A 19,440-nucleotide genomic window follows, 5' to 3' on the forward strand; every position below is an offset into this window, starting at 1 on the left:
CTGAGGAGGCAACCAATTTTGTGCCGAAGCTTAACTTCTGGATGGTAAATATTTTGCACTTGGTGCTCATCTCCTGAACACTGAATGGCAATTGTTTTTGCGAGACAGATTGTTCAGTCAAAGGGCAGAATGGTGGGCAGTCAGGGAGCGTCTGGCAGGGGACCCCAGGCCTGGCCTTTAGCCCGCGTTAGTGGGTTGGCCTATTCTCCCCGTTGCCAGGGCCTGCTGCCTGAGGGACACGTGCACAACAGGGACCAGGGTCTGTGAGGCAGCCTTTGTGATGAGGCCCTAGATCCAAATTTAGATTTGCCGAAGTAAACAAAAATGCAACCCTCCCACTCCACTGTATGTGACAGATAGTAGGACATTTGGAATGTGTGTGTGTTTGAGCAGTGCTTACTTATGGAAAAACTGTTCCTTGAGGTTTTGGATAGTATGCGATACAATGTCTTTCTTTCTTTCTTTCTTTCTTTCTCTCAGTTTATTTATTTTTGAGAGAGAGAGACGGAGAGACAGAGACAGAGACAGAATCTGAAGCAGGCTCCAGGCTCTGAGCCGTCAGCACAGAGCCCTACCCGGGGCTTGAACCCACGAACTGTGAGATCATGACCTGAGCCGAAGTTGGACGCTTAACTGACTGAGCCACCCAGGTGCCCCAATACCATGCATTTCTAAACTTTGTCTGCCACTATCGGTGTGGTCACCAGTTGGCTGTGTCGCTAGTGTTTCTCCCGGGTGGAGATTGTTTCCTCTCCCCTTTTCTGTTTCCTTCCCACCCTTGTTTGTTTTATTTCAGAGCGGACTTGGGATAGCATCTCAGGTATCACACATTTTCCTCCACATTTTCTCTGATTGAATACTCTGCACAGTGCTTGGCCCATCATGGATACTCAACAAGAATTCGCGGGATGAATAAGTGAAAAAGCCAAAACCAAAACCAAAACCTGTTCTATGTTTTTCTTTCTTTCTTCAAGGAACTAGACAGGAGACGTGGCTTCAGTGACTTTGAGTTGTGATGGTTATTGTGTGATCCATGAAACCCTTATCTACCAAACTTGCAGAGTCTCAGGGAGGGTTGTTATTCTTCGTTTGCACCTGGGAGCAGCTGTCTTGTCATGGACCCCAAGGGGTGGCGTTCCACTGCCAAAGAGCCTGGCAGTTCACTTGAGCTCCTCATACTCAGAGGGGTCCTGTCACTTATGACAACTAGTTTGATGGCGTTTTTCTTCATGGCTCACACTCAAGAACCAAGGAATGAATGCAGATACTCACACAGACCAGTCCCAGTGTGGGATAGTCACTGTCTGAAACCAGTCAGATAGGGGTGCCTGGGTGGCTCAGTCGGTTAAACATCTGACTTCGGCTCAGGTCATGATCTCACAGCTCGTGAGTTCGAGCCCTGCCTCAGGCTCTGTGCTGACAGCTCAGAGACTGGAGCCTGCTTCGGATTCTGTGTCTCCTTCTCTCTCTGCCTCTCCCCGACTTGCACGCTGTCTCTCAAAAATGAATAAATGTTGGGGCGCCTGGGTGGCGCAGTCGGTTAAGCGTCCGACTTCAGCCAGGTCACGATCTCGCGGTCCGTGAGTTCGAGCCCCGCGTCAGGCTCTGGGCTGATGGCTCAGAGCCTGGAGCCTGTTTCCGATTCTGTGTCTCCCTCTCTCTCTGCCCCTCCCCCGTTCATGCTCTGTCTCTCTCTGTCCCAAAAGTAAATAAATGTTGAAAAAAAAAAAATTTAAAAATGAATAAATGTTAAAAAAAATTTTTTTTTGAAAACAGATAAAACAAAATTAATTATAGCAAGAAAATAAAAGAAACAAAGTTCATTCTGTTAGAATGAAACTCAATGAATTTATAATTTCTCAGATATTTTCCTTTGAGAAGAACCATTTATCAGAGATGGACTCTGATGAATCAAGGCTGGAAAGTGATAACTACGTAGTGATTGTGGCCCAACCAGGGATTGGGAGAAAGAGGAGAATTTAGTTGAGCAAAATCAGAAATTCCAGCGGGATGTTTTCTGTACATCAATCAGACTGGGAGAATCGAGGTGGCAGCTGCCTTGGGGGCTGAAAACCAGTCATTCTCAAGGGGTCCAACACGGACTTTAAGGGGTAGAGAATGTATATTTCCTGCAATTATTTATATTTTTTACAAAATGGAAATATTCCTCTTTTTTTTTAATAAAACTTTATAAAGTGTAGTTATTTTTTTTTTTAACTTTTTTCCATTTATTTATTTTTTGAGGGACGTAGAGAGACAGAGCACAAGTTGGGGAGGGGCAGAGAGAGAAGGAGACACAGAATCCGAAGCAGGCTCCAGGCTCTGAGCTGTCAGCACAGAACCCGATGCGGGGCTCGAACTCACAAACTGTGAGATCATGACCTGAGCCGAAGTCAGACGCTTAACTGACTGGGCCACCCAGGCGCCCCTAAAATGTAGTTATTTATTTATTTACTTATTTAAGATTTTAACTTTTAGGTAATCTCTGTATCCAATGTGGGGCTTGAACCCACCACCCTAAGATCAAGAGTCACATGCTTCACCGACTGAGCCAGCCAGGCACCCCATAAAATCTTTAAACGTTATAAAAGTAAATAAAATTGGAGGTGTATATCCATGTAATCTTACCTTGTAAGACCACTTTGAGTGGATGCTGGTTGGTCCTGCCATATTCCATTGGGGGTCCCCTCAGTTCACCTGAAAACAGGTCTCATATTCACAACCCAAGCAAGGGGCGATGAATGTCTCTGTAGATCCATCTGTGTGGAGTAATTCTTTTTTTTTTTTTAATGTGTATTATTTTTGAGAGAGAGAGAGAGCACGAGTGGGGAAGAGGCAGAGAGAGAGAGGGAGACACAGAATCCAAAGCAGGCTCCAGGCTTTGAGCTGTCAGCTCAGAGTGTGACCCGGGGCTCGAACCCATGAACCGTGAGATCATGAGCTGAGCCGAAGTTGACTACTTAACCGACTGAACCACCCAGGCGCCCCTGTGTGGGGTAATTCTGAGGGCCCTCAGGAGGTGGAGCCCTGGGTACCCCCAGAGCACATCAACACACACCCTTGGTCCAATCTCATTACTCTCTCTGTACTTCCTAAGGCCTTCTCTCAAATAACGTGCTTGCACTCAAATGTTTGCCTCATGGTGTGCTTGGGGAGCCCTACTGCATTCATAACCACCTCCTAGGTTTACACGGCCATGGCTTAGGGCACTCCTGCCTTTCTGCCTCATTTTTTTTCCTCTCCTACCCAAGGCTCCCTGCCCCTCATCTCTCTTCCTTCTGCTGCTCAGCAATCTGGTCCAGAGCCCATCTCTCTGTGCATGGAGTCACATTCGCACCCAGCATGTTTGCTTGTTTATTTTGGTAACATAAGTATATTGTAGAGCCACACCTTAATTTACAGCTCAGTTTGTACACATTCAATCATCATTTGCTCAAGCACACATGTCGATCTTCATCGTATCAAGCACAGGGCAGACCAGAGGAATAGGTCTTGTGTCTATCCTCAAAGCAGGGGAGTAGGAAGACAGAGACAGACATTTATGAAATAGGTACAGTATAGTATGCCAAGTGCTATTATAGACATTGGGGTGGAGAGTTGGAGTTAGGAATTTAGAATGCAATAGAAACAATGTAATGCTTGTTGGTTTCCGGGCAGATATAATAGGTTGAATAAAGACACCCCAAAGATGTCCAAATCCAGATCCCCAGAACCTGTGAATATATTACTTTACATGGTAAAAGAGACCTCATACATAATTAAATCACACAATTAGAGAAGGGGAGATTAACTTGGTTTATCCAAGTGGGCCCAACATAATCACAAGAGTCCTTGTAAGAGTAGAAATGTCAGACTCAGAGAGAGAAAGATTTAAAGCTTGTTACACTGCTATCTTTTAAGACAGAGGAAGGGGCCGTGAGCCAAAGAATGAAGGCATCCTCGAGAAATCTGGAAAAGGAATCATCCCTGCCAACAGCATGATGTTAGTCCAGTGGAACTGATTTTGGACTTCTGGCCCCCAGAATTATGAGTAAATTTGTATTGCTTTAAGCCACTAAATATATGGTAATTTGTTATAGCACTAATAGGAAACTATTAGTTTCCTAACTATAGGAAACTAACTAGTTTAACTATTAGTTAAACTATTAGTTTAACCTGCAGCAGGTTAACTGTCACCAGATAAAATAAAAACACCCAGCTAAATTTGAATTTCAGATAATGAATAGGTTTTTTTTTTAAGGACTTTTCTTTGTTTAATGTTCACTCGTTTGGGAGAGAGAGAGAGAGAGAGAGAGAGAGAGAGAGAGAGAGAGAAAGTGGGGAAGGGGCAGAGAGAGAGGGAGACACAGAATCCCAAGCAGGCTCTAGGCTCTGAGCTGTCAGCACAGAGCCTAATGCAGGGCTTGAACTCATGAACTGCGAGATCATGACCTGAACCGAAGTCAGACACTTAAGCAACTGAGCCATCCAGGCGCCCCATGACTTTCTTTTTTTTTAATATTTTATTTATTTATTTATTTATTTATTTTTATTATTATTTTTAATGTTTATTTATTTTTGAGACAGAGAGAGACAGAGCATGAATGGGGGAGGGTCAGAGAGAGAGGGAGACACAGAATCTGAAGCAGGCTCCAGGCTCTGAGCTGTCAGCACAGAGCCCGACGCGGGGCTCGAACTCACGGACCGTGAGATCATGACCTGAGCCGAAGTCGGACACTCAACCGACTGAGCCACCCAGGCACCCCAACAATGAATAGTTTTTTTCAATACAATTTTTAATATTTTTTTTGGTGTAAGTACGTCCCATGCAATATTTGGGATGTACTTTTACTGAAAAATTATTTGTTATTTATCTGAACTTCAAATTTAACAGTGTGTTTCATATTACTATTTGTTAAACCTGACCACCCCACCAGTAGCTGAATTGGGGGGTGGCCCCATTGAGGGTAGATCTAGGTGTGCAGGCCTTCTGGGACCCACCATCAGGTTCCCGACCCCTTGGAAAACTGAGCCCTCCTTATCCTCAACTACCTCCAGTGTCCTGGTCCTCTAAGCCCAGCCACAAGCCAGTCCTGAGGATGAAGCAAGGGAGGTCTGGATGCTAAGCAAGGCCCCCCAGAGCTGTGGCAAATTCTGGATCTTCCCGCAGCAGCCCTGGGGAGAAGACACTGCCTGCCATAGGAGGCCCATAGCGCTCCCAGCAGAGTGCTGGGACTAGACTGGTTTGTGACTTTCACAATCTGCTGGCCGAATGAATACATCATTGAGAAGCCAGCAAATCTGTGAGGAGAAATGGTCATAATCATCTTTGTGGTTTAAGAAATACAAATTTAAACAAGAAAACATTTTTGCCTATCAAATTAGCTAAAATTTGAAAGATAGTAAGGGCAGCTGACTTTATGGGTGCTTAGGTTATGCCGGGCACTTTGGGAGGGATTCCCTGATGTAGCACCCACAGCAACCTTTGCTGCTGGTTCTGTCATTCCCATTCCTGATAGGGACTGAGGCTTAGTGACGCTAAGCAGGTGGCGTAGCCATGAGGCGGGAGCAGGGCTGAGGCCCCACACCCTACCCTGCACCCTTCTCACACACCCTGGGGTAGAGGGGCTGGAGAAATGGCTGCAGCCTTTCGGTAAGGTAAGTCAACAATACCTAACAAAATTGAGATGCATACCCTCATCAACCCAGAGTTGCTCATCAATAGGGGCCTATTAAAATAAATTATGTCACATTCATGCAAATGAGGTGTATTGGGAAGGGTGAGTATGTGCGTGCATGCACACATGCATGTGTGTGTATGTAAAGAGAGGCCATGACGACATAAGAGCATCGTTGAGAAAATAGAAAGTTGTGGAACAGGATTCCATGTTATTTTGGTAAAGTGTCCACATATAAGTATCTATACTATTTTAGCTATACTTTCTACTTATATTTATATTATCTATACATTTATATCTCTATATCTAATCACAAAATCTGTAATGAACATGTTTTATTTTTGAAGTCCAAACATTACCATATTTGAGTCTCTCTGAACTTCTGCTCATTCTTCAGAGTCCTTGTCCCACCGCACAGCCCTGGTTCAGTTTGCCTCAGGGCCTGGAACGCTGCTGTCCCCAGGACCTAGAGTGCTGTCTGCCTTCCTCCCCCATGATACCCATTGAATTGTCCTTTTCCTTCAAGATTGGCTCACTATCCACCCACCACTGCTGTCTCTCCTCCCCGTGAGGTTCCCAAATTTGCAGGTTCTGGGCAATCTTGTCTCAAAAGCATCTAGATCACATCCACAGGCACAATTTTGCACTTTTGTAAAGCCCTCTGTGGTACCCTCGCTGTGTCTTGTGTAAGCATTAACAGACTGCAAATATCTTGAAAGCAGGTGTAGATCCACTCCTGTGGACTTCCCTTCAGCTTTCTAGCAAACCCCAGGGCAGGTGCTGGCCATTGCTGAACAGAGAGGCAGAAACATAGTCAAGAGCTACTTCTACTGTGCCCTTGCCAGATAGGATGCAAAAGAGCAGTAGAAAGGTTTCCCTGTAAACATTTATGGTTTGCATCCCCTGGTCTGTATTCCCTGAATCTATTAACCTATGAAGTTAAAAATAATTTTACAAAAGCAACACATTGTAGAAATATTGAAAAATACAGAAAAAAACATTAAAAAATGAAAGTAAAACACTTTTAATTCTACCCCCTTATCTTCCCTTTTGATGAAACATATAAAGTAAAATAGGAATAGAAAAGATCCTCTTGCTGTCCCAGAGTTAAACCCTGTGCATTAATGACTGGGCACAAAGCAGGCTAGACTTTCATTTCTATGCATACACTAAATGTAATATCTCTCCGTATTAATAGCTGTCTATCATCATCATCTTGGTAGAAACAGAAGCTTATATTCTCATATTCTCAATAGTTCGTGTGTCCAGAGCCCAAGGAGTTTCTACCATGCTCTCTCCTTTGTATCTGCTGTCAAAAAACTCCATGAAGTATGAAAAGATGCTCAGGGGGTGCCTGGGTGGCTCAGTCAGTTAAGCATCTGACTCTTGATTTTGGCTCAGGTCATGATCTTGCAGCTCGTGAGATCGAACCCTGTGTTGGGGTCTGCACTGACAGCGTTGAACCTAGTTGGGATCCTCGGTCTTCCACTCACTCTCTGCCCCTCCCCTGCTCTCACATCCGTGTTCTCTCTCTCTCTCTCTCTCTCTCTCTCTCTCAAAATAATAAACATTATTTTAAAGTTAAAAAAAAAAGAAAAGGAAAGATGCTCAACATCACTAGTCATTAGAAGAGTGCAAGTCAAAACCATGGGGTACCACTTCATTCTGATTAGGTTGGCTATTTAAAAAAAAACGAGGAAGGGGCGCCTGGGTGGCTCAGCTGGTTAAGCATCTAACTTCAGCTCAGGTCATGATCTCACAGTTTGTGAGTTCGAGCCCTGCATCGGGCTCTGTGCTGACAGCCTGGAGCCTACTTTGGATTCTGTGTCTCCCTCTCTCTCTGCTCCTCCCCTGCTCATGCTCTGTCTCTCTCTCTCCTTCAAAAATGAATAAAAACATTAAAAAAAATAAAAACCCCCAAAAATAACAAGTGCTGGCGAGGATGTGGAGAAATTGAAACCCTGTACATTGCGAGTGGGAATGTAAAACAGTGCAGTCACTGTGGAAAGGGGTATGATGATTCGTCAAAATATTATACAGAATTACATGTGATCCAACAATTCCACTTATGGGTACACACCCCAAAGAAGTGAAAGCAGGAACTCAAACAGATATTTGTGCACTCGTGTTCACAGCAGCATTATTCACAGTAATCAAGAGATGGAAGCAACCTAAGTGTCCATTGAAAGATGAATGGACAAACTGAATGTGGTATGCACATATGATGGAATATTCTGCAGCCTTAAAAAGGAAGGACGTTTTGAGACATGTTACACATGGATGTGCCTTGAAGGCATAATGCTAAGTGAATTAAGCCAGTCACAAAGGACAAACATTGTGTAATTCTTCTTATATGAGGTTCCTGGAGAAGTCAAATTCAGAAACAAAGTAGAATGGTGGTTCCAAGGACTGGGCTGGGGGCTTGGGGGAATAGGGAGTTAGTGTTTAAGGAGTACAGAATTTCAGTTGGGAAAGATGAAAAAGTCCTGGAGATGGATGGTAGTGATGTTTGCACAACAATGTAAGTACTTAATGCCACAGAACTGTGCACTTAAAAATAGTTAAAACAGTACATTTTCTGTTTTTTTTAATTTAAATTTAAATTTTTTAAAAGTTTATTTATTTTGAGGAAGAGAGAGAAAAAGAGAGAGAGAGAGTGAGCGGGGGGGGGAGGGGCAGAGAGAGAGGGAGAGACAGAATCCCAAGCAGGCTCCCTATTGGCAGTGCAGAGTCTGAGGCGGCGGGGCTCGATCTCACGAACCGCGAGATCATGACCTGAACCGAAATCAAGTCAGATGCTCAACTGACTGAGCTACCCAGGCGCCCCTAAGTTTTATGTTCTGTATATTTTACCACACACACACACACACACACACACACACACACAATGGCTTTGTGAAGGAGTCAAGGGTGGTGTTCTGTCCCACAAAGTGTGTTCTAGTAATAAAGCCTACTGTTTTTGAGTCTTCAGTATGTGCCAGGCAGTAAACAATTGATATGCATTATTTTATTTCCTTCTTTCAACTACCCTAAGGTAGGTACTACATTGTGCAGAGCAGAAAAGTGAGGCATGAAGAAGTTTAGGTGATTTGCCCACAGTCTCCAGGAATAGTTAGGACTGGAACTTGGGGTGGTTGGCTTCAGAGCCCGATCTTTAGCCTCATGCTGTACCCTCTTTCTGGTAAAAGACAAATCCATTGGCCAAGTAGGCCACAACTCTCGGTAAGGGGCTAAAGGCAGGTTCTGAAACGGTGAGCACCAGCGGAGTCTTGCATTCACGGGACGTGGATAAATCCCGTGCATTTTGACCAGTTCTGCCTTCCTGAGCCCTTCAAAGGGAATTTTTAGGCAGAGATGACAGAGGTTCCCTGTACTTTTCACAGCACACTATATCACTACAGCTGCCGTCACTTCTCCCCTGTGGCCTCCCTCCCTTCTCTTAGAATCCACTGCCTTTTTGACATGAAAAATGTACTATAATGAGTCTACTGGCTAATTAATTAAAAGGGAAAAAAAAATCCCAATCTTCAAATATGAAATGATTAATTACATAAGCATTAACGCCTCTGCACCCTCAGAACGGCACGTCTTTAATTTAAAACTTTTCCAGCACATTATTTTCTGCCGACGTGCGTGTTTTCTGCCCGTACAAGGCCGGCTTCTCGTACACCCCAGTCCATTTCACAGCAAATGGCCCCAAATGGTGTTTATCCCGTTCATTAGGAGACTGTATCAATTAAGCAGGCCTGGCTGAGCTGCCTGTCCAGGCCTGCACCCCCTGGGCCCGAGTGCCTGCGTTCACACCCACAAGCCGGCTGGGACACCCCAGGCCCCTCCCCACTGTGGAGGGGCCACCTCACCGCTTAGGGGCCCTGATGCTTTTCACAAGATCAGGGCAGAGCTCTGAGATCAGGAAGTGTTGTTGTGTAATGCTTAGACTTCATGGATTTTAAAAAGTGTATTGTCTAGCTCAGACACCTGACTCCAAGCTGCTGGCTTCCTGAATCTTTTAGTTTTTTTGTGTGTTTTGTTTTGTTTATTTTGAGAGAGGGAGAGAGAGAGAGAGAGAGAAAGAGCGTGAGTGGGGGAAGAGCAGAGAGAGGGAGAGAGAATCCCAAGCAGGCCCTGCACCACCAGTGCAGAGCCCGATGCAGGGCTCAAACTCAAAAACCGTGAGATCACGACCTGAGCCAAAATCAAGAGTCAGATGCTTCACCGGCTGAGCCACCCAGGTGCCCCCAGTTTTTCGTTTTTAACCAGAAGAACCTTACCCCGCTCTTCTTCCCCTGCTTCCCACCCCGCACTGCTTGAGAGGTCTTTGTTCACCTTACTCAGGCCCCCTCTGCTTGACCTTTGTCCCTTGCAGGAAGTGAGGTCAGGGCTTCAAGGCCTGCTCCACAGGAGCTGCTGGGGTCTTAGGCCTGGGTGGGCAGCAGGGAGGCCTGTGTACTGCCCCTTCCCTTGTACCTGTTGTCTGTGGGCCGAGACCACTTTTCAGGGGATTCGCCTAGGCCCAAGAGTGGCGCTCGAATCTGCTGGCACGAGCTGGTTGCTGACCAATCAGCACGTGAAACATTTCTCAGAGGAACAAGGTGCCACTTTACAAGCGGAAGTGTTGAAACGCACTGAATTACTGGACGGAGTGGTTGTCTACATCAGGGCGGCAATAGAAGAACTTGTCTATACGTCTGGCTGTAATAATCATAATCTGACGGGAGAAGCCTACAGAGGCAGAGCTCTACGTGGCTCCAAGGTGGAGATACTAATGGAGGACACATGCTGAGAATGACACTTCCACTTTCCAGAAGCATAAAATGGTATTTTTTTCCCATAGAAATTGTGAAAAAGAGAAGCTATTATGATTCAACATTTAGACAGGCATTAAAGCACTTTGGGTCTGAATTGAAATTATTACTATTTTTTTTTACTCCTGTGGCCTGAATTCATTAGCAGATGAGTGGGATTTCCTACTTTTGGGATTTGAACAAACAGGAAGGTTGTTCTAAGTGTCTCCTTTCTCTTTCCCACTTTTTTTTTTTTAATGTTTATTTATTTTTGAGAGAGAGACAGAGAGATACAGAGTGTGAATCGGGGAGGGGCAGAAAGAGAGGGAGGCACAGAATCCGAAGCAGGCTCCGGGCTGTGAGCTGTCAGCACAGAACCCGACGCGGGGCTCGAACCCACGAACCTGGAGATCATGCCCTGAGCCGAAGTCAGACGCTTAGCCAACTGAGCCACGCAGGTGCCGCTCTTTCTCACTTTGATCCCCTTAAATCTGAGCTGTCCAATATCGCAGCCATCAGCTGTATGTTATCCAAAGAAATATTAAAATAATGTAAAGTTACAAATTAAATTCATCAGCTCTGCCAGCCACATTTCAAGTGATCGACAGCCACACGTGGCTGGCACAGACCTACAATATTACCCTCACCACAGAATGTTCTATTGTACTGCTAATCTACCTTTATTTTCAAAGCTAACTGTGCATTTTGGGGTAGTAGTTATTAAACAGCATTTTTTGTAGCCTATATGTAATTTAATTAACAAGTCACTGAAACACTTAGTAGTTTTCCCCCCCTAAATCGCATCTTCCCAAGACCCCACCACACACAGTGACCCTACTGACTCAGTGCTCCAGCTACAAGGCTCCATGAAGTTGTTTCTTATGTGGTCCTCCTTAGAAACGAAAAGTTCTCCATAATTTTCTAAATCATAGGTCTGCAAGCCCAGGAGAGGGGTATAAACGTCTGATGGCAACAGACCAGCATCCTCAGCCAACTGCCTGACTGTGTCAAGGCCATTGCTGCTGTCCCCTTGCCAGCTGCCTCAGGGACCACCTCAGATCCTAATTGGCCTGACTCCACCCATTCCCCTGACATCCTCTTATTGGCCCGACAGTGTCAATGTGGCAAAAACATGGCCTGAGGCCATAAGGACAAAACTGCCTTTGTGCCTATGAGGTGCTGCTAGATGGCAGTGGGCCTCCGGTGGTGGCCATCCACTCAGGTTACACATGGCTCTATCAGGGGAATTTAATGGAAAGTGATTTCTTCGCTACAGTATTTGCCATTGGTGTAAAAGTAGGTTTGGTCTTTTTTGCCTCGTTTTTAATTCTGAAGCATAGAACCCTTACGGAGAGTACTTATTCTTGCATCATTTAACTTAGAATCCTAACGTGCCGCTCGCCCCGACGCTTGCAGGATAAATGGCACTTTTACAACCCACCGGAAATTAAGCGCTGTTTGACTGGCAGCATTACAGCTCTCTTGGAAAAGCCTGTGGCCACCGCTCTCAGTTCTTGAATGTGATCAGCCCCCAGCCCTCCCAGAGCTTGCAGGAAGTCGGGCCCCTGGCCTGGTTAGTATCCCTGCCGCGAAACCTTGTCCTGGACACTAAACGTTATTGGCTGGACAGGTTTTCAGATCCAAGGGCAGGTACCTGTGTGGAGCCTCATCAGGCCCTCCTAGGGAGGGAATGATGTGGGGACCCGTGGCACTCCAGAGCCACTCCTAGACCTTCTCCAAGGCTGGCCCTGGGATTGCTGCCTGCCTTGTCCATTTCTGGGCCGGGGAGGCTTCCCTGTACCTGTTTGTGTCGTGGGTAGAATCTGAAAGGCCCTCCTGTGGATGAAAACCCTCTGCAAATGAAGTCTCATCAGCCTATTGAAAAGCAGTAATACTCCATTGTTTCTGAAAGAATCCTTGCAATTAGAGGAGGCAGAGGAGAAATTATTCCAGAACTAAGTTATTAGATCCATTCCATGGAATATTTTTTAAAAACCAAACTCGTTTTCCCGAGAGAAGATTTAATGCAATCGCTCTCTCGTTTAAAACACCTGATGTCACCACTCTGCCTCTAGCAGCAGGCTGGCTCCCGAAAACAAGGGGATATTGCTGTGATGAGAACATGGCCGGGGGTGTGTGCCAGGCAGGACAACGCCAAGAAGCCAAAAACAACAAAAGGAAAAATGATGAAGTGAGATCCACCCAGATGGTAAACACAGCACCAGAGCTCAACAAACACACACACGGCCCTCCTATGGTGGGAGGAAGCGGGGTAGCAGCCGGGCAGGTCAGTCTAGAGATGAACAGAAACTGCGGGGGGTCCGGGAAGAGTGGGCACTAACTGGGGTGATCACCACGGTAAGTCCGGGAGCCCCCGTTTGGTTGGATCTCTGCCCCAGCCAAGGCTGGGGGATGGGTGTATCAGAGAAAAGGGTTAACAGGATCTGGCAAAAGCCATCCTGTCTGTCCCGTTGCTGCTGCGAACTATCAGCAATGGTAATAGCAGCTACAGTTTCACCGGTGCTTACTATATTCTAGGCACTCAGTCCTCACAGAGTAGATACTGTCCCCATTTTATAGACAAAGTAAGTGACAGACAGTGAAGTTAAGTGAAAAATTCTGTGGCAGGTACACAAACCACTAATGAAACCCTGGTGAGACTTAGCATCACAGAAATTTCAATTCACTGGGTTAACAGGGTCCTCGTGGCACACGACGGAGCAAGAAAGGTGCTTCTCATGATTTGGTAGCAGTTGTTACGAGCTTTTTAACCTATATACTGTGTTCAAATTCAGTAGTTACCTGTGTTATTCATATTAGTCATTTATTTTGATTAAGGAAAAGGAATTGGTTTAGAGAGACACTTAATGTAATCTATTCTTAAAATTGTGGAGATTTTTGTAATGCTCTCAATGTTTCTTTTTAGTGGGTGTGGGAGAGCTGGGGACAGGAAGGAAGGTGGGGTGTTAGAAGGCAAACATAGAAAAGATTCTTCATAAAAAAAGAAAACACGTCTAGAAATGATTGCTCCATAAACAAAACATGAGTGCACACAGTAATTTCATGTTCTTGTTCCACCCACTCAGTTGTTCTTAATGACTCAAGAACAGAACTGCCTGGGCAGATTTACAGGCTCTGCGTTCCTGACATCTGTGCCGAAACAAGGCTACGGTTGTGTGTTCGCAGGGCGCTCACTTCTGCTCGGGGGAGAAAACACAAACACCTTGATTTGAATTTTACCTTTACCATGATTTACATGAATAGAGATGCAGTTGTTCTCCACTCTGGATCCATGGACTGTTAGAAGAATTGGTGCCAGGAAAGAGGACAGGATACCCTTGAGCTTGGGAGTTGAATGGGATGTGATGATCATGCCATCATGTGCTAAGAACCACGTCTTCTCCAGCTCTCCTCACTGTTAGAAAGCCAGGCTTCCACCTAAGTCTCTAGCTGGAAATCTTTGGGTTGTTTGGGTCGGTGCTTTGGCAAATTCTTCTTCTAGGTCAGAGTCAGTGGAGGGCAGGGTTGTGGCTGGGGGTTATAGGCCCAGGGCAAGTGGTGCTTGACTTGGGCTTCCCGAGTTTCTTAGCTGTGATTTGGGGAATGTCATACTCTCTCCCCTTCTTTCAAGGGGGAGAACTGCCTTCCATTAGACACTTTTCCCAGATGTATAACTTCCTCCTCCCCTTCCCCCCCCTCTCTACCCCCATGGCCTTGCTTCCCAGACTGTAATAGTGATAGTCAGAGCCTGACCATTTCTTGGAAGAAGACCTCCAGGCTAACCTCTCTGTGCCTCCACCCCAAGTCAGCCATCTAGAATCACCTGGCATCCTGTGCCCATGTACTAGTGAACACAGGCTGGTACCTTTGCTACTGGATAACATGATAATCCTATGATATATATCCTTCATTTCATCTCTGAGACATGAGTGGGGAAGTCACTTTCCCAAGGTAACTAAACTTGTCAGTGGAAAGAACTGGGATTGAGCCCTAGGCTGGTCTTATGTTCTGGCCAAATGTTCTAGCCAAGTACCTGTCACCCTCTTCTAGAAGGTGATCTGAAGTTAGACCTGTGACTCTGTTTCTGTGTAGCAGAAACTAGAGAGATGTCACATCTCTACCGTTTAAGAATCTAAGGCGGAAGGAGAGGCAAGTAAAATTATGGATTTGGCATTTGAAAATGATGTGAGTTTTTATTTTCATGCTATTATTTTAGTGGGATACTCCTCTCTTTGGCCTTCGAGATTTCAAGATAGATTCCACATCTTTGGGGGCTGTTTTCATGCTGGGTTCTACCTGACAGTTCTGATCTGTTGTCCCACAGCCTTACCTAATATTTACCACTCTTGGGGAAAGGAGAAAGGAAGAGGGAAATGCTACAGGGAGATTGGGTGGCGTTTGAGGAAATGGAAAGATTTTTAGGTTACAATTTTAATTGAAACCAGCTAACTTCCTACAAGCACAAAATCCAATGGACTTAAAATTCTAATGCTTTATATATCATGCTAAATTAATTTTTGGTTCATATCAGTGACTAGGTTCAGTTTTATAATTTTTGCTCAATAATATTTTCCATAGAGACGTCTATATATTTACATATTTTCTCTTAATTTTTTTCACACCATCTTATTTAATTGTTGCAGTCACCCTGTTAAGTTGAAATTTTTATTCTGTGGCCGAGAATGGTTGAGGAACTAGGATACGTAAGTCCAGTGCAGAGCTGACACCTGGACATACTAACTTTTATTGGCTACGGAGCACCCATGTTTTGATATTGGTTAAAGTTACATAGGTTTTTCTAAAGACAGAAATTTCTACTACCTGAAAAGAAAATGATCCATCAACACTTACCTTCTTGAAACCCAGTTTTTTCATTTCTCTTTTCTTTCTTTTTTTTTTTTTTAAATTTTTTTTTTTCAACGTTTATTTATTTTTGGGACAGAGAGAGACAGAGCATGAACGGGGGAGGGGCCGAGAGAGAGGGAGACACATAATCGGAAACAGGCTCCAGGCTCTGAGCCATCAGCCCAGAGCCCGACACGGGGCTCAAACTCACGGACCGCGAGATCGTGACCTGGCTGAAGTCGGACGCTTAACCGACTGCGCCACCCAGGCACCCCTCATTTCTCTTTTCACTTGATCATCAGTTTCCATGGCCATCAGAATGCTCATGTAAATAACTACCCAGGATGGTCACTCATTTCTCACAGCAATGTGTGGAGGTGATGTTTGTTCTTTTGTTAGTTCGTTCGTTCGTTCATTCATTCATTTCTCCAACAGCCCCGTGAAGAACCACTATAATTAAACCTAAGGGGCAGAAGGACCCTCAGGTGACCTTTCCTGTGGCTTAATACTTGGAGACTGTCACTCAGTAGGCTTCTCACATCTATGCAAGGGATGATAAAAGAATATTATAGGGGTGCCTGGGTGGCTCAATCGGTTAAGCATCTGACTCTGGCTCAGATCACGATCTCAAGGTTGGTGAGTTCGAGCCTTGCATCAGGCTCTGTGCTGACAGCTCAGAGCCTGGAGCCTGCCTCTGATTCTGTGTCTCCCTCTCTCCCTCTGCCCCTCCCCCACCTGCACTCTGTGTCTCTCTCTCTCTCTCTCAAAAGTAAATAAAAACATTAAGTTTAAGGAAAAAAAGAATATTCTAAATTAATTGGTGGTTTGGGGTATAAGTACACAGAAACATACGAAAATTCTAATTTTTATGCCTTTTGGGGACTTTGTATTATTTGTCTGTGTGTATATGGACTTACAAAAAGGTTACTAAGGCTCGTTGTAAAATATTGCAACGCTGCAGGCATACAGGACACAGAGTGAGAATCTCCAGGAGTTAGGAATCACCCTCTGACCCCCACTGGAGAAGACCCCTTCTTTCATTCTCTGTACAAGACATTATGTGATATATGCTAAATTTGAATAGATGATGTTAATGTAAAGTTGCATGAATCTTATTTTGGATTTCCACTTTTTTTCTATGCATAATTAAGTATATTTAAAATGATTTAAAATAAATTATGAGTCATACCTCAGCCTTTCTTAACGAGAGAGATGAAATGTGATGTGTCAAAATTGAGTTAAATCCATAATCTCTGCGGATGTGCTTTTGACTTGCACATAACGAGAAGCAGGCAGACGAAAGTGAGGTGGCTTCACACACCATATTGACATTCAACAACGAGAAGGTCAGAGCAGGGAGTTGATGTCAATATGTTCATCCTCTATTGCAATAAAGCTGTCCCAGCAACTGCAACCCCAACTGCCTTTTCCCCTCCTACGGGTGAGAAATGTGCCATGCAGACCCTTACTTCCTCCTGTGAAATTACAATGCTTTAACACAGGTTTCATTGTTTTCCGATAATATCGATATAATCTAGATTTCAGGTTTCAAAGACAAACTTAAACTCACACACCCCATAGGGCTTTGTTTGACAAAAAGACTACGAGATGGCAGCTGAGATGGCTATTCTGCCACATGAAAATTACCAAATAATTGCACGGCAGGTGTCATCGTTCTGAAAATCATAAAATGTGTGTAGCTCTCTCTTTTGTTTTCCAGTGTTTTACGGGGGATGCTTTTCTTGGGGACATCACTAGCTGTTTTGAACGTTGGGAAAATGTCTTTCCTCTGCCTTCTTTTTTGCCAAAGAGAGGATAGACAGAAGCCACAATAAAAAACACATGACACTATTATAGTCCATTTCCCACCGGGGAAACTGCATTAGAATGGGCGAAATGCACAGGCACAGACATGCCTCCCCAGCTTAGAAAGTTACTCAGTTGGTAGTTTTGGCAGCAGAAGAACCATAAAAGTGGGGAAAGCGGGGCTTCCTGGAGGCCTGCATGCCCGAGACGCCTTCCCCAGGGTAAATCAGCCCAGAACAAACGCTCATTACTCAGACATCTGTTCCCCACTGGTGACACCGAGGCCAGGTGATATATGAACCCTTCTGAAGACAGGGAAAGATCGAAGAAATCGGAGAGAGGAGCCCACAATGACCTCCCTCAACTACCACAGGGTCTGCATGCTTTACAACTTGGCCCGACCCACCAAGCGTCCATTTTTAAAAAGTCACTTCTGGGAAAAGCGGAGAATTTAAAAAAAATTAAGAACTATTTCACATGGAGGCAGTTTCTATTTATATCCAGCACAAACCAATTTAAAATTTATACTGGTCTTCCATCCACTGTCCAGTGTTTTCACAGAGCAGCCTGCCAGAGGCCATTAGTGCACCGTCCTCACAAATGGAGAAGCGGCAGTGGTCTGATTCCCCCAGAGCCAGACTGGCGTTTGAACTTGCCCGCTTGCACGCTCTCCTAGATCGCCTGATGATTGACAAGTCCGTCTGCACGGTGAATTGTGGTCACTTCCCCTCAGAATAGGATCCAGCGAACAACCTGAAGGGATCACGATATAAAGAAAGATCATGCTTTGATGTTGGGTGGGATATGCAAATAAGAATGAGAATAGCTGGCTTTAGTGCTGTCAGAGTGCTGTGTTTTATTTGAGAAATGAGACAAAATCTTCCTATGATCAGCCACTCCATGTGACATCCCAACCCACACTCTGCTACTGACATTTTACCTCCCACTGAACAGCCCGGCTGTTGTAACATTTTCAGGATTCTTAATTTATGTCTTGCAGGATCTAAAATCAGATGGCAGGAACTTTAAGAAAATAACCAGTGTTGACAGGCACCTTTATACTTCAAGAAGCTGGTACACCTGAGTGCTACTAAGAGTTGGGGAATGTTTTCTACTTGTTTCTTGAATATATGTCCAGAAGACAGTAGAACGGAAACAAAGAGCTGTCCTAAATCATTTAATTTTCTCTTTTCAATCCATACTCTGTGAAACACCTTTCCTTCCACCTGGTATTTTTTAACAAGCTTATGCCCCTTTCTTACTATGAGTCATTCCAGCATTTAAAAAATTAATTGATTAATTACATTAATCAAGAAAAGACTTCTACATATCATCAAGAACTGTGGCAAAATAAAATGAGTGAAAGGTAAGATCAGCAAGTTAACGTTTGTGTAAGCTTTGTAACTTACTGACCTGTTGGGGCGCCTGGGTGGCTCAGTCGGTTGGGCGTCCGACTTCGGCTCAGGTCATGATCTCACGGTCCGTGAGTTCGAGCCCCGCGTCGGGCTCTGTGCTGTCAGTTCAGAGCCTGGAGCCTGCTTCGGATTCCGTCTCCCTCTCTCTCTGCCCTTCCCCCACTCACGCTCTGTCTCTATCAAAAAAAAAAAATGAAGAAATGTTAAAAAAATTTATAACTTACTGAACTGTTGATTCTCAGAACACTAGTGAGGGGAAAATATGGTGATGATGATGATGATGATTCCTACCTTACAGAAGAGGCAAGGGAAGCTGAGAAAATGGAAATGACTAGTTGCAAACCACTCAGCCTTGAAGAAATTGCAACTGCAACTCAAACCCAAGTTGCATGTTCTTTCCATGATACCACACTGTTGCTTTGTAAAAGCAGCGACTTTGGATGAGCTGATCATATGAATGTGCCTGAAACCTTTGCTCTTAAGAGCACTGGCAGTGCTGAACACTTGGGGTTCTCGGGCTTATACCTGGCAAAGTCAGGATGCTGGTATATACCCTAGATCTGGAGCACTCAGCCTTCATCCTCTTCAGAATGGATTTATGTCTATTCTCTCTCTTTTTTTTTTTTTCAACGTTTATTTATTTTTGGGACAGAGAGAGACAGAGCATGAACGGGGGAGGGGCAGAGAGAGAGGGAGACACAGAATCCGAAACAGGCTCCAGGCTCTGAGCCATCAGCCCAGAGCCCGACGCGGGGCTCGAACTCCCGGACCGCGAGATCGTGACCTGGCCGAAGTCGGACGCTTAACCGACTGCGCCACCCAGGCGCCCCAAGATTTATGTCTATTCTCTATCACGTAGTGCTTCAGAGTACGGGTTTTGAGCCAGATGACTAGGTCTGCTACTAACTAGTAGCTGACCTGGGCAAGCCACTT

At 44.9% G+C, this 19,440-nt stretch overlaps 1 protein-coding gene across 1 annotated transcript in view; it reads left to right on the top strand.

Annotated features, from left to right (window-relative positions):
• KCNG3 (potassium voltage-gated channel modifier subfamily G member 3) overlaps positions 1-18,187 on the top strand; it is a 98,427-nt gene extending 80,240 nt beyond the window's left edge. Inside the window, exon 4 of the mRNA XM_047851964.1 lies at positions 18,093-18,187. Coding sequence (XP_047707920.1) covers positions 18,093-18,121 — 29 coding nt within the window. The 3' untranslated portion in view covers positions 18,122-18,187. The remainder of the gene's footprint in view (positions 1-18,092) is intronic.
• Positions 18,188-19,440: the final 1,253 nt, after the last annotated feature.

This window comes from Prionailurus viverrinus, chromosome A3 (genome assembly GCF_022837055.1).
Source record: "Prionailurus viverrinus isolate Anna chromosome A3, UM_Priviv_1.0, whole genome shotgun sequence".
Classification (NCBI taxonomy): domain Eukaryota; kingdom Metazoa; phylum Chordata; class Mammalia; order Carnivora; family Felidae; genus Prionailurus; species Prionailurus viverrinus.